Source organism: Camellia sinensis, chromosome 9, assembly GCF_055761805.1.
Source record: "Camellia sinensis isolate YWXY chromosome 9, ASM5576180v1, whole genome shotgun sequence".
Taxonomy (NCBI): Eukaryota; Viridiplantae; Streptophyta; class Magnoliopsida; order Ericales; family Theaceae; genus Camellia; species Camellia sinensis.
Genome location: NC_138969.1, coordinates 83,385,243 through 83,400,592, shown reverse-complemented (window position 1 = coordinate 83,400,592; position 15,350 = coordinate 83,385,243). Strand labels below are relative to the sequence as shown.

General features: G+C 38.0%; 2 protein-coding genes across 6 annotated transcripts in view; one reads left to right on the top strand and one right to left on the bottom strand.

Annotated features, from left to right (window-relative positions):
• Positions 1–4,951, top strand: part of LOC114298466 (alpha/beta-Hydrolases superfamily protein) — a 44,459-nt gene extending 39,508 nt beyond the window's left edge. For all 3 annotated transcript variants that reach the window (XM_028243035.2, XM_028243033.2, XM_028243034.2), the window contains one exon: positions 4,558–4,951. In XM_028243035.2, coding sequence (XP_028098836.2) covers positions 4,558–4,782 — 225 coding nt within the window. In that variant the 3' untranslated portion in view covers positions 4,783–4,951. The remainder of the gene's footprint in view (positions 1–4,557) is intronic.
• A 758-nt stretch (positions 4,952–5,709) lies between these two features.
• On the bottom strand, positions 5,710–15,118 carry LOC114298465 (putative galactinol--sucrose galactosyltransferase 2). Of its 3 annotated transcripts, none has more exons than XR_003641916.2 (17): positions 14,511–15,118; positions 13,702–13,946; positions 13,368–13,458; positions 12,897–12,945; positions 12,714–12,805; positions 12,425–12,532; positions 12,197–12,325; positions 11,550–11,960; positions 11,062–11,203; positions 10,882–10,949; positions 9,893–10,027; positions 9,557–9,771; positions 9,313–9,401; positions 8,715–9,200; positions 7,314–7,785; positions 7,058–7,205; positions 5,710–5,906 (listed from the first exon to the last, which is right to left on the bottom strand). XR_003641916.2 is itself a non-coding variant. In XM_028243032.2 (14 exons), the coding sequence occupies exons 1-14, from the start codon at positions 14,942–14,944 to the stop codon at positions 8,919–8,921; spliced, it is 2,490 nt and encodes an 829-aa protein (XP_028098833.2). In that variant the 5' UTR covers positions 14,945–15,118; the 3' UTR covers positions 8,648–8,918. The 3 variants fall into 3 exon arrangements, 1 of the variants encoding a protein (XP_028098833.2); XR_014340043.1 differs by having other exon boundaries at positions 5,710–5,844; XM_028243032.2 differs by lacking the exons at positions 5,710–5,906; positions 7,058–7,205; positions 7,314–7,785 and having other exon boundaries at positions 8,648–9,200.
• Between the last annotated feature and the right edge of the window lie 232 nt (positions 15,119–15,350).

The window sequence follows — 15,350 nt, the reverse complement described above, 5'->3', positions numbered from 1 at the left end:
ACATGCGCGCGCGCGCGCGCACACACACACACACACACAAATACCTTTGCACAGAGTTGCTTGTAATGTTTTACTCCTTATTTTTCTTTTAGGCTTTGTTTGTTTTGCTGTAAAATATTTTACCTAATTTTCGTTGTTTGGTTGGCCAGAAAATAAGTAAAATATTTTACATCATGTAGTGTGAAATGATTTACGTTTAATAATTCCACAAGTTATTTTTTTTACTCTTCACAGTTGATACTACTTACATATCAAGTTTCATTACTTTCATACACATTGAACGTTTTTGCGCGCGCTCTCTCTCTCTCTCTCTCTCTCTCTCCATATATATATACCTATATGTAGAAATTTAATGTATAAAGAGAAATAGAGAATTGTATTATTGATTGATTTATATTGATATATATTACAATGATTCATGATTCCTATATATAGAAGAGGGTGAGTGTGTAGTAGGTAAGGAGTAGGTTAAGTGGAGGTGGTAGTGGTGTAGTGGGTTAGGTTTAGTGGAGTAGGTGAGGTGGTAGTGGTGTAGTGGGTTAGGTTTAGTGGAGTAGGTTTAAGTGGGTGAAGTAGGTGGAGAGTAGGTGGATTTTAACAGCCCCCCGCAAACTCAAGGGGGATAGGAACTAACCAACTTGAGTTTGGAGAGAGTAACAAAACAAGAAAATACATAAAAATAAAAGAGGATAAGAGACACTGTATGGTCGTGTCAGACCATTGGTGAAGACACTGGATGGTGGTGTCATAACGTTGTAGAGGACACTGTATGGGGGTGTCATAACCATGTAGAGGACACTGTATGGTGGTGTCATAACGGTGTAGAGGACACTGGATGGCGGTGTCAGACCGATGTAGAAGACAGTTTATGGGGTCATGTCGGACCGTTGTAGCAGACAATGTTGTGACAGTTGTGGTGACAGTTTACGGAGTCTTGCTGGACCCTTGTAGAAACTAACCGGAATCAATGTCGGGACAGTTTACAGAGTCTTGTCGGACCCATGAAGGAGCTAACCGGAATCAATGTCGGGACAGTTTACAGAGTCTTGTCGGACCCTTAAAAAGTCGCATCCTCAAAAGGTGTGCCCAATCTTTCAAAAGGCGTGCCATCAAAAGGCGTGCCCAATCCATAAAAAGGCGTGCCATCAAAAGGCGTGCCATCAAAAGGCGCGCCCACTTCATCAAAAGACGTGCCCGACAGAAAGCGTCGAGCCATCAAAAGGGGCGCCTGACACGCGGCGATGCACGTGATTGACAGAGCGCGTGTCGGCCTCGTCGTCTCTGTCTTTATAAACCAAAGCGAAGTCTGAGGCTTGGAAGCATAACAAACCAGTTGAAACCTCTTCGTTCTCTGTAACATTCTGTAACCAACCCTTCTCTGAAACACTCAGCAACCCAAAAACATGGCTTCTTCTTCCCGTTCAGCTACCCAGAACATAGCCTCTTCTTCCCGTGGTCTGCTCACTCTCTTTCCCGACCTCAACGAGTCAACAAGAGAGATAACTGGTGCGGTGGCCTGTGAACCTCAACCAAACACCTCTGGTTTTGCTCCGTTGAACTTTCCGATGCGGTCGGTGGAGCAAAAAATGGCAGTGCAAACGGATATTGAAGCTAATCAGTATACATTGAAGTCCTGTGTTGAAACTATGACTGCGGTCACAAACTTGTCGCACCGGCTGCAGAGTAGGACAAATGAGGTGCAGCAGTTAAAAGCCCAACTGGCTCTGCTCCAACGCATGTATAAGGATGCGCGAGCAGAGATAAGTGTGCTAAAGGCGGAAAATAAGGAGCTGAAGCGGAAGGCCACCGTTATGTTCCGATTTGGAGGTCCGCCATATGCTGTAGTGGAGGAGCAGGGTGGAGTGATCGTGCCCAGTGGAGTGGGAAACACGGAGGCAACACCGTCAAGGGCCGCCCAGGACGGAGGCAAGAAGAAAAGACCGGCGGAATAGGCGAAAAAGTGAGGTCGCTGGGTGGCCGTCTGCAGAAAAGAAAACAAATCTTGTGGTGTTGTGGTTTGTGTTGTTGTGGTTGTTTTTTTTTTTTTTTTTTTTTTTGTTAAAATTGTGATCGGGGTTGATCCCTGAGATGAATAAAAGATGGTTTGGTGTGCAAAGCTATATGGTATGAATGGAATTTGAAAAAGATTAAAAAATAATGTGAAAGAAAAATAAAGAAAGAAATAATAAAAATATATTTGAAATCAAAATGAAAGATGGGGGAAATAAGGAAAGTGGTTTGGAGAAAATAAATAAAAATAATGGATTTTGAAATCAAACGGAGGAGAGAGAGGGGACAAGCCCATGCGAGAGAAAGAGGGGAAAAATGATAGCCGATGCACCCAAAAATAATCTAGCTGCTATCCACAGGCGCTTAGGGGAAGGAAATGGTAGCAAGAGACGGCCAACACCATATATGGCTATAGCAAAGAAATGGAGTATCAAGCTCAATGGGCTAGGATTTAGACCAGAGAGTAAAGCCACTGGTCCTGTTGAACACACACCTCCAAGGCTCAAATAATCAAAACATGCTTCACGCATTTCCTTCCTTGCTTGATCAGGAGATGCACAAAACACCTTATACAGGGCTCCAGTCATTCCTCCACCAGTTAAAGGATGACGCATGTTGAAAGCATCACCTATTAATAGTGCTCCAGGAGTAGGGTAAGGAGCAGCTGGCATACTTCTATTGGGCATTGTTCTAATACTTCCCTTATCAATTGCAGCTATAAATGAATCATGCAGCTCAGGTGGAACCTGGGGAGCCACCAGAGGGAAGCAAAGCCGAAGGCTGTAAAAGCGAAAAAGGAAAAGAAGGCTCCGGCTAAGACAAAAGCTGCTGTGCCAAAAGCTAAAGCCGCTGTGAAGCCCAAGCCAGCGGCAAAGGCCAAGCCAGCTGCAAAGCCAAAAGCTGCTGTGAAACCGAAGGCTGCCGTGAAGCTGAAAGCTGCAGTAAAGCTCAAGGCTGTGGCGAAGCCCAAACCAAAGCCGAAGGCGAAGGATCCTAACAAGAGGCAAATGAGCATGGAGGAGAAGCATAGATTGAGTGTTGGGTTGCAGAGTTTGCCCCAGGAAAAGATGCCACAGTTAGTGCAGATTATGAAGAAGAGGAATTCACATTGGCCTCAAGAGAGAGGATTTAGGCAGTGATGGGAAGGTATGTGTAGAAAATAAGCGGAATAGGTTGAGGTCCGGCGGGCGGCTAAGGCGAGGTTGCCGCCCGCCGGTGAAGCGAAAAATACTAAGTGCTTAACCTTGCTCTGATACCATGTAGAAATTTAATGTATAAAGAGAAATAGAGAATTGTATTATTGATTGATTTATATTGATATATATTACAATGATTCATGATTCCTATATATAGAAGAGGGTGAGTGTGTAGTAGGTAAGGAGTAGGTTAAGTGGAGGTGGTAGTGGTGTAGTGGGTTAGGTTTAGTGGAGTAGGTGAGGTGGTAGTGGTGTAGTGGGTTAGGTTTAGTGGAGCAGGTTTAAGTGGGTGAAGTAGGTGGAGAGTAGGTGGATTTTAACACTATACATATACATATTATGATTGAGCAATTGATCGGAATTAGGTTTTGGAATTTTTATTTTTGTTACATTTAATCATTGTCTTATTTTATTCTTTAGTAATGATATAAAAACAGAATTTGTATACACAAAATTTATATATAATGATTACTTATCAAAAAAAAAAAAAAAAAAAAATTATTATATATAATGATGTGTGACATTCATATTTGCTTATTGAAAGTTGTTAAAATTCTCATTACTATAGTCCATAATTGTAAGAATGACATTGCCACATCATTTGTGTTTAATTCTACATAAAAATTATATATGAATATCATTTATCTTTTATCCTTTTTATTTTTAGAATTTACTCTATAATTGGTTCCTTATTAAGATTTTTGCTGTGGAAAACAAAAATAAAATGTATTTTTGGACAAAATCATTTTACATGAAAAATATTTTACGGCGAAACAAACGGAGCTTTAATCACTTACAACATGCCTTGGATGTTAGGCAGAATCTTCTACCTTCCCACTTGAGTTGGTCTTCCAGGCTGGTTAAAAAAAAAATTAATAATTAAAAAAATAAAAAATAAAAAATTGAACCCTTAATCATGAATTGTGTTCCCTCACTCCAGCTTATTAAAAGCATCTGGAATTATTGAAACCAAAATGCATTCTTCACCCCGAAAATTGGATGCCCCTCCCCCCCATCCCCAAAACCCAACAAAGCAAAAACCATCATATTTTCTGCACCATCCCTTTACAGTTTTGATTTCTGTATACTACACCCTCCTGACCATAAACGGTTCTACCAATTGCTGGATCTTGGCTGGACATTACCCTAACTTTTGCTCATAAGTATTACAGGTAGCTAGCATGTTTCAGGCACACTGTTAGCAAAACTAAATTAATACTAGCTTGCCTGATGGCTTGCACTTGAATTATATATATATATATTTTGTAGTTAAGTAATCTGTATTATTGATCTGTTTACTTCATTTCTGATCTTATACTCCTTAATAAGCAACTTCTTTTATCATTTCTAGACAACTGTAAAAGTGCTTGCCACACCTCTTCGAAAAGTTCCACTTAAACCGTCAGACCTGTCACAAGAGGAAAGTATGAAGAAGACAAAGAAGAAGAAAAAGATAGCTCTTACAGATTCAAAGAAGCCAAAACGTGATAAATTTGAAAAACTAGAAGCCCTTAGCCAACGTCTTCGTCTTTGCATTTTGAGGCAAGTTAACCATAGGAGGCATCGCTCTTCATGACTAATTCTGTACTGTAGGTAGATAGCTTCTTGCAACAGTACTGTATGTAGCTGTAACTGTTTCATTACTTTTGTGCTATTTTTCAAGTCTTCCATCATGTCCTTGTATCATTTATCTCTGTTACACAGTATGCAAGCATGGGTTATGATCTGATTTTGATTTTAGGGCATTGTTCAGCTGTCATGTGTTTTCTAAATTCACAGGTTAATGAACTCTCTCTCTCTCTCTCTCTCATGTCAAGTGGGTGCAGAATCCATGTCTTGGAATTGAAATTTAGTTCAAGTGTGAACCAAGTTTGCCTCAAATTCCCATATGTATGCTTATACATATGTTTGTACCTGCATGTACATGTTTTAAAGAAACCAAAAACATGATTACTATGCCTATATGAATGTACGTACTTACATACATAATACATCAATAAGAGCATATATAAAGCATAATACACTCAATACACATACTCATCTAGATGTCCTACATCTAAACTTGGATGTAGGTACCGAAACCATTGTACTTGCACTATATAGAAATATATATTCCTATGAATCCATATTTACTTTATACAGCTCCATATGTTGAGTCAACTAACTAGCTGTCTACAGATTTCCGACTCTTTGCATTTCAAAATTAAGCAAAAAGCCAAGCAAATCTCTTTTTGTCGTAAGGGACATTTAAAAAGTGGAAGTGGTGTGGGAAGTGATGGAAAGGGTCTGAGGTAGAGGAGGGCGAGGGTGGGGGAGGATTTGGAGTGATGAAGGACAGAGGGTTTTGTGTTTCTCTTTTGGGCTTTCAGATGGCATACTGCCATGGCTATTGGAATCCATAGTAGGTGGCTCATCAACAGAAAAGCGCTTGGCTGGGGCACGAGTCTTTTCCAGTAAGCGGGACTCAGAAATTTGGGTGGATTCTTGGGTAGTTAGGCACCTGTTGCTGGGGCAGAAGACCACCGAGTCGTCGTTGCTCTTCAGTTATATCTTCTTCAAGTACTCCTCCTACTGCAGCTGGAGTGCTTCTCAGTCTACTGTTTCCCAACAGAGATGAGAACACTTCTCAAATAGCAAGCTGCATGAGCATAACTAAATGCTTCATTATGTAATCTTGTCAGCCTCATCATGCTTCATTATCTGCTTCATAATGCTTCATTATTTAGACTTCTCAACTGTACATTAGAGTATTCCCTCTGTGCCAATTTATTTGTCCATCATAGAAATTTTTTATTGAGGAGACATGCAATCATTATAGTATAATTCAAATTTTGAATATTTTTTCCTCCATTGCCCTTCTATTTGAATTTTAAAATGTGTTTATAATGATTTATAATGAGAAATTTTGAAAATCTAACAAAATTTAGTATCCAAAAATAGAAAGTGGACAAACATTTTAGGACAGGCTAAAATGGAAAGGTGGACCAAAAAAATGGGGGAGTATTTTTTTAGACCATTTCATAGAAGGCTGATTAAATTGCTGAATTATTCACTCTGAAAATTATGGGATCCAAACACATTTTTGGGCAGGAACATTTGACCACCCCTTTTGCATGCGGAAATGTTCACAAACATATAGTTATATACAACTATGGTCAATTTGCTAATTTACTTATGATGAACAATCCAAATTAGAAAGCATAACATAACTACTGTAAGTCACAAAGAAGACAATTAATTTTTTATTTTTTGGGTGGAAAAAAGATCCTGAAGAAAATCTGTGGGACAGAATGAAACAATACATGCTTGTAGATGGTTCTTGAAGTGGTAAATCGTTTGACCTTGTAAATCCGTTACTCTTGACTACACCTTGTTGGTTTTATACTCTTAACTACACCTTTGGTGTAAGCCCTTTAGGGGGAATCAACAGTAAAAATTGTATAAATTTTCAATTTTCAATTAAAATCACCCAGTTGCTGAAAAGTGATTCAAAAATCAGTTTTGCCCAATTGAGCTGAAACCAAAATCTAGATATATGGATTCGTCACATTTAAAAATAAATGCATTTTTGACATTCAGTTGTTTAAGTTGTCATAGAATGGCCGTGAACAGTCATCCAACAAATACTTCTTGTTATGAGAAGAACTCTAAATGAAAAGAAAGAAGTTGAACATAAGGAAACATTGGTGTGTTTGGTTTGTGTTTTGAAACATGTTTTTGGAAGAAAATTTCTAAAAACATGTTTGGTTACAAATTTTGCTTAGCATGTTTGGTTACAAATTATGTTCTTATCCTTCTTTTCTTCATCTATTTATTTTTCCTCATTTAAGATTAAGATCAAGATGACTCACGATCTGGGCCACCCAACTGTGCTACAGCATGAAGGAAGCGTTCATGAAGCTCATGTATCCAATGCAATCGTTGCTTAGAGGCCGCCAGGCTAGGATTGTTGTTAAGACTGTTACCTCCATTCATAGGGCCCATTGTGCTGGCACCAAACTGTAAATGCCATGTACATTTGAAGAACAAGTTATAAAATGCCAAAAGAGAAATGGTAAAACTTTTGAGTTTCATAAGAGATTATTCTGTAGCTTGAATTGTGATCACCTCAACATATAGGAATGGCAAATACCGCCTAATCCAATCCATACTCACCCAGTTCATTTAAGATTTTAGATTGCACCATATGGACATTTTGCTTAGAAAAGAAAGAATACTGGATCAACTTGAATCAGTTGGAGACCAACCCAGTTCTACCATCCAGACTGGTTCATGATGTCATTTTGTTGGCCCAACCCAAGCATTGAACCAAATGTAAGGGATGGAAGTCGAGGACTCATAAACGAGAAGGGTACGACTAAGCTTCCAAGAACCTATTGGCACCAAGATGTCACTGCTGCAACAACTCCTTACGGAGATTTCTGATTGTGCGGGTGTGCCAAGACTTGTGACCTGATCCAATGTGTAATCGCAGACTGACTTCTAATCAATACACCATGTGTGGCTTCAAGGGCCAAACCACCTGTTCGTTTGTTGCCATAATTCAGTGAACTTCAACACTTCCCCAAGTGTGTGTGAACTGAAATGAAAAGGAAACACTGGGCTTAAAATTAAAAGTAGAACATTTATGCATTAAGACTGAAGCTAACAAGCATTACCATTGAAGAAGGAATGGAAATACAAGTGGAAACGAACTACTAAACTTAAGAAAACTTGTTGATCAGTACGGAACGGGTATAAAAGTAGTCCGAGTAAATTGTGTATTGAATTTGACAGAATCCCATCTTCACATAATTTATTTATTGGCCCCATGATAGTTAACTCTTGGGTTAGCCACTAACCGATGATTCATAATTGTCGGGTAGTGACCGACTCTTTCAATCAAGGGTTGCCACATGTCTCAACTGTTTGGAACCATGTTAATTCATGGTGTTGAAACCATGTTAATTCATGGTTTTGCAGCCCTCTTGACAAGTCTCCTACCACTAATGGTGGTTTGCAACCACCACACCCACATTCTAGGACTTCCTTTCAAGATGCCAAGTGTCCCTCACACACTAAGCCCACTAGCAACAAACTCCCTAAGTTAGGATGCATGCTCATCCATATATCTATCTATCTATCTATGTTATTATAAAGCAAACAGCCAATCTAATTGTTTCAATCCTGTGTGCCAACACTTCAGGTATGGGTGGCACACGCAATGCGTGTGCAATTCAGATAAGTAAGTATAAAAATAAATAATAAAGAAATTGATATAATAATATGTATGTTGTCTAAATGAAAAGAGTGTTCTTAATGAAACCTAAGTTCTTGAGTTCAAATGTTCAAATCTTACTCACGCCTTCAAATAATATTTTTTTATTTTAGGATAGAAAAGTTTGTCACGTGAAAGGAGAAGCCACCACACTATTAGATACTAAATCATGTGCTCGCATATGTAATTAGTATAGAGATATCCATTTAAAATGGTGTTCCTATCTGAAAATGTAATTCATGTTTGCTTACTACATCAGCTGTAAAAATATACAATAAACTTTCCCATGCTTTCAGTTTATTGTGAATTTGTAAAAGTGACTATTATTCGGCCAACAGAGGACACTGCTTCACCACAAAAGATGCATTGTCCCTCCCTCGAACAGTAGATGCCATGTTACATGGGGACTGGGTGGGAGATATCATTGGCACTGACATCATTGAAACAATAAGGCCTCAATAACCAATGGTAATGTTCCAAGAATTCGCCTCATGTGGAATTATTGTAGTCAAAAGATTGTCTTCGCTTCTGAAATCGAACCCCTCTTCTCTTGAATTCACGTAGCAAAATTTTGGTTTTTGATTGGAATATGCTCCAAAACGACCCGCCCCTCTTCCTTTGATACTGATTCTACAAGCGGACAAATCTTTAGAAAATTCCATTGCCTCAATAGCTCCTCCAGAATTATACATGTCTATCAATCCAAGAGGTGCAAAATGAATCTTTTGATTGTAAACCTGTAAAAATCACAAGGAGAATTCATTTTTCGCACGGGGAACTTTACATATTATAAATTTTATCAGGTCAGGAAAGTGAGGTACAACTACAGACATGACTAGCCAACCTAACCTTGATAGGAGATACAGTAAATACATCACACTGCAAGATTTTTAGTGTTACTGCAAATGATTGTTGCTCTGATAATCGAGACAGAGACCCTGAAATTAGACCACAACATAAAAACAATGTCGAAGAAGATCAATCTAATAGAATTACACATATTTAGTCCAATCTTAAAAACCCATAAATCAAACATTAAAACATTTCTATAACTGCATTGTTGCACTTAAAAAAAAAAAAAAAATAGTTATACCTGTGATGGAAGAGAATACTGCACAATCTCCTGTCCATGACTTCCCGCAAACCTCTTCAAAATACTCAATATCAGCAGGAGATACGTGTCCAGATAGATTAGGACTAACATCCTTCTGAACATGATTGTCTAGACGCGGCCAGCTTCCCGCTCCTTGGCAATTGAAGATGCCAATAACTCCAGTATATTTGTTAAGATTCCAAATCTTCAGAAGACTAACCGTAAGAAAAGCAAACATATGAGATGTTGAGAGGAAAACACAGACACAAAAATAAACAAACAAATAAATAAAAGAAGGGTACACAACTATATATAGTATAGCTGGTTAGGAAATACCTCTTTCCATCCATAACTGGATCGTTGAATAAACAATCTCGGGACGGCCTCCCATGGTATTTAGCTCTCAGCAATGATCCATTAGGAAGTACAAGCCTTTTCAGTATCTTGAAATCATGCTGCCCGGGTTTGTCACTGTTATATCAGCAGTGATATACTCAACATATTATTAAGAAGGAAGTGTTTTTTTTTTTTTTTTTTTTCTAACCTTTTCTGCAGAAAGTGAAGGAAAAGAGGGATACGGGAAAAAAGAAGAATTTTTGAAAAAACGATTCATAATTGAATTCCTTGGCAAAACCATAAGTTCCAAGGGCATAAAATGGAGAAAAAAAAACCCAGTGAAATGTAGAAATTGTAGAACGATCGAATAATTCTTGTTATTGGAATTGGCAATGTAATCAAGGACAATGAAAGATTATTGATGCTTAAAACAGACTACAAGATCAATCCATAGACTTGGTCCTTCTCTTCAAGATATATGCTTCTAATGATAATAATAGCACAATAAACCACATGCTTAGAAGCTATGCTAAAAATTCAGGAAATCAGTTATACTGTTGGATCCAAATGTTTAAAACTAAAGGACAATTGGATCTCCCATTTGAAATTAAAGGACAATTGGATCACCAAGAACATAACATGCTACTTGCAAGTCTCAAAAGATGAAAGCTATATGCTAAGAAAAATTATGATAAGTTGGATAAGTAAAGAAGTGATTTTGGGTAGTTGAGTGATTAAAAATAACTATGGAATGAAGTCAGAAAATCTTAAGATGACTGCTCAGGCCAACCAATTCCTTGTACAAAATAATACTGGTCAAAGAAAGGGGTAGTTTTCTCCTGTACAAGGTAAGATCAGGGAGCTAAATCCAATCCATGCTTCTTTTAATTTCAATATGTTTTCTTTCACCTTTGGATTTCCATATTTTCTGTTTCCGAGGAAAGTTAAGGTTTGATATGTCATCAGATTCACATTTAAAATAAACTTACCTAACATAGACTCCACATCCTCCAACTGCTCGGGCAACTGCATGAAACTCAGCTGCATTATGGCGGCTCTAAAAAATGTTAAAGGAAATTGCACAAATGTTAAAACAATAAGCCAAAAAACAAAAGAGAAAGAAAGTCTAGTAATAAACAAAAAAAAAAAAGAGGCCATATCATACGTACATAAAACATGTCCCAATCCGGGACAAAAATTTCACCAAACAACATGCTGTTATAAGCCACAGCAGCTATGTGCAGTGTTTGTGTTGTTGGATTTTTCGGATAGTAGTCATCAGATGCACGTGTAATGACACTTCTTTTTGTGCTGCGACACCAAATTACAAACAAAAGCACTATTACATATAATTGTGAAATCTTGAGCAGGATAAATATTTCAAACTAGGAGGCATTAACATGTTGGGCACTATCATATCTAAATTATTGTGGTATGCAAAGATGCTACACATGAATGTAAAAATAAATTTCAATTTATTCTGAATTGGCAGGCACATTTAATTTTCCCAATACCTAAAAGAGTACAAATTGTTTGGTTATTTTAAATATCTAAACAGATTAATTGATTCTTAACATTTATATGTTTTCTAAATTATTTAAACTGATACTAGGTACGTATTGAGATACAGTAGAGGAGATTGTGTGCATATTCTTACTTGTAAACGGAATCTGTGTTCTGTCCCATGCAGCAGATTATGCTATTGTCTTGGAAATTGGTGGCTATGGACTTCTCAAGTGCCTGTTGAAAATGTCTAGTTAAAGTGACTCGGCCTCCTAACCCAGTTGCTATGGTTTCCAATATGTTCTGTGCATCAACCTTAACCCCATCCACCTCCTGTGAGACAAGATATTTATGTAGATCATCATAAAATTCAAATATTTTGTCTGGATCAATTGTACCAACACCATACTTCTCCATACAATCCATTGCTATATCTCTTAAATGTGCAAGATTCCCCGGTGACTGCACTGGAAATTTTAATTTTGGATTGTACTTTTTGGTCCCAGGAGCATCCGGGTGAAGTCCACCCCAGTATCCCATTAGCGCATGCCACACATAGACATACCTGATGAAATGAAAACCAAATCACAGATATTAATTCACTTATTTAATGTTGGCAATATAAACGATGAGATTGATACTTTTGTCAGGAAGATCATTGAGGCCGTGTTTGGATCATGGGTTTGGATAGGGATTTGGAAGGGGGATGGAAAAGGTGAGAAATGCAGGAAAAAATTTAGGTTATATTTCACCTACTGGAAACAGGAGGAGGGGAGGGAGATGAAACTAAAGAGAACATACTTGAGGCCAAAATTTCTCTTTATGTCGGAAACAAATTCTTTAAGATTGGTAGGTGCTTCACTTGGAGCTTCATTTGTTGTTTTCTGGAACTTATAGTTTTCTTGTATGCTGACTAATCGGCCACCATACCTGCAGTTTTGAGCAATGCAATCAGAGGGTACATACATATATATATATATATATATGCTTTGCTTTCTATTGATCAAGAAAAGGCATGTACGAACTTACTGTGACCCTTCTTCTATAGGCTCCCCTTCTTTCTGGAACTCATTAGATGTATCTTGCCACCCATCATCAATTATCAAAAATTTTGCTGGAGTGCCTCCCTCGGATAAGCTGTGGTTGTGAGGGAGATAGAGTTAAGCATACAGTGCCCATAAAAGCTGTGCATTCATATAGTAATAATTATTCAAAAATACAAAACATTTTTTTTGTTTAGAGCAAAAGCAACGAAAGACAAACTTGCAGAAAGTTAATGGAAGCAAAATGATATCATTATACAAGGTTTTATATTAACCTTTTCAGGCCATCTTTGATTCCTTGTGGATTTACGTCTGTATAGAAAGCATCCCAAGTGCACCAACCAAACCAATCGAGCATTCCAGGCATCTGCATAAGAAAGCAACAACAGAGCTTTCAATCAATTTACTAAGACCAGATTGAGCAGGCTCAGTAAATTTTAATTCGTAGGCTGACTTGCCTGTTTTCTTTCCCGGACAGTAAAGGTCCCACTGTACTTCTCCAAAATCCTGCATATTTTCATTACCATTTTTGTTTTTATAAAAATGTCAATTGTCTAGTATCCTGCTGCTACACGCATTGGAATCCCAAGAAGTTGGCTGTGGGAGTTGCATATGTATTGTCAATTGAACTCAGATCCAAGCGAGCTGCTTGGACCCCCTGTGAATTTTGAGTTGGGATTCTCTAAAATAATTCTAAATTGCAATAATCTTGCAATGTTAGTTTAGGAGCTCAAAACACAATCACTGCAAGATTAAACCACTCTTAAACATCTAACGATTATGTTTTGGGCTCCTAAACTAACATTGCAATATTGTTGCAAGCTAGGATTATTGCAGAGAATCCCAACTTGTGAATTTTAGCTGCCATACTACAACAGCAACTTATAAACTATGTAATTATCTAAAAGTCACTAAGATGGGCCACCTACTTCATAGATTCCGTCATCAGATCAAATGGATTGTTTCCATAATTCACAAAAACTGCTTTTAGAGACTCTGATGCAACAACAGCAGGGTCACCTATAGAATTGATAGGCAGCCCATGTCAATTAAAGAGAAAGCAAATGAGAAGAGTGTCAGTAACTTGGAACAGACTGTTACCACACACACTAGATATACAGAATATAGATATGGTTTTTGGTAGTGCTTCGCGCAAGGTTTATCTTCTATATTGAATTGTGGTTGAATTTTGGATAGGTCATATCCACACAATGGAATAAATGGATTTACTGAATAATTTTTTTTAAAAAAAAAAATTCTTACCACTTTCAACACAAAATTGAAGTTCATTGGCAGAGTTTCCCTGCAAACTGCTTCTGAATTCACCATCTAAGAATGGCAAGAAAACAATATAAGAGATAGATCCTTTAGGTTGATTAGAAGTTGGTGCTTCCTTTGATTCCATCAACAACATCTGGGTTTCAACAGGAATGTCACTTGCTGAATTTCCCACCCGAGGTATCATCCACCAAAGCTTAACTCTAAACAAACATAGCAATCTGGCATCCCTGTATCAACCACCAAACACATCTTTCCCATTACTTTTGCTGCAACTATATATGCACTAGTGACGCAACTCTCTCACATGGGTGTGGGACCCTCCTCATGTGAGATGGTTGTATCTGGTTATATGATCGGTTTATGTGTTCCTAGACTTTTTCTTTAGAGAATGATGGACGCATAAGTAGAATTTTGAAGAACTCTGAACTCCCCCTTGTAAAATGGTACTGCGGCATTAGCATGCATCTTTCACGGGGCATGTTTGAGTAGAAAATGGATCATCTCCAAGTCATTGAATGAATTTCATTTTTTGGGTTATAAATTCTATTTTGTGGTTTCTATTCCCTGATTTTAAATGGTGTACAACTTTCATAATAAACCATAACATTGGAGTATTTGTACATATTTGATTGAAGCAAGCACAAACCAAAATAAATCTTGCAGATGAACATTGCAGTCCATTGTGAGTTAAGGTCCAAGCCTATTATGATTAATCTATATACATACATATACATATGGGAAAATTAAGGGAAATTGAATGTGAAAAGCTAACAATATAATAAAGAGCTTACTGAATGACACCGAGCTTGAAAACGTGTCGGGAATAGCTATGCCTATGCCTATGCCTATTGGTGGTGGTGGCAGTGGCACCCAAAAATGCTGCTGAATCAGTCCATGGGGTGAGAATGACATTATCTGGAACTGCAGTCAGTACATCCTTGCCATTAATGCTGAGAACTCCATCTTCAATGATGGGTTTTGGTTTTGGACTGATAAACATAGAATGTCTCCTCCTCTCTGTACTTCTGTCATGAAATTGCACTGACTGCGATGATGACCATGATGTACCACCCTCACCCCTACACTCACATATGGGATATGGATGTGGGTGTACGTGTATCCTCTGAGTAGTGCTGGATCCTAAGAAGCAGGCATTGAATTGCACACTTCTTGGAGATTGTGATACTATTGTCATGTTCATGCTCATGCTCAAGCTCAAGCTCATGGTCTGGTGAGTTGAGGTGGGCTTGGAAGTTGTAAATTAGCACCTTTGATAAGAAAACAAAAAATGAAAAAAAGAATAGTGGTAAAAAGAATCTCCTCCCTCCCCTCATCCCTCAAAAATATAGGAGGGGGCTGGGGGGTATAATCTGTCTAAAAGAATGTGTGTGATGCCAGTTAGTTTACCAAATGATAGGGTGACGAGACAATTTGACAAACGAGGTTAGGCTGCTGAGCCAGAGACCTCCAGGACGTAATGGAAAATCATATCTAGTTATTTGTATTTAGCAAGTGTGTGCGAGCTTACCCCACAAAAATTATGTGGACTCCCATTTCCTTGATCCCCCAAAAGATCTTTTGACACCTCACTTCGTAACAAAATTACCTCTATCCTATCAACACCCTCACCA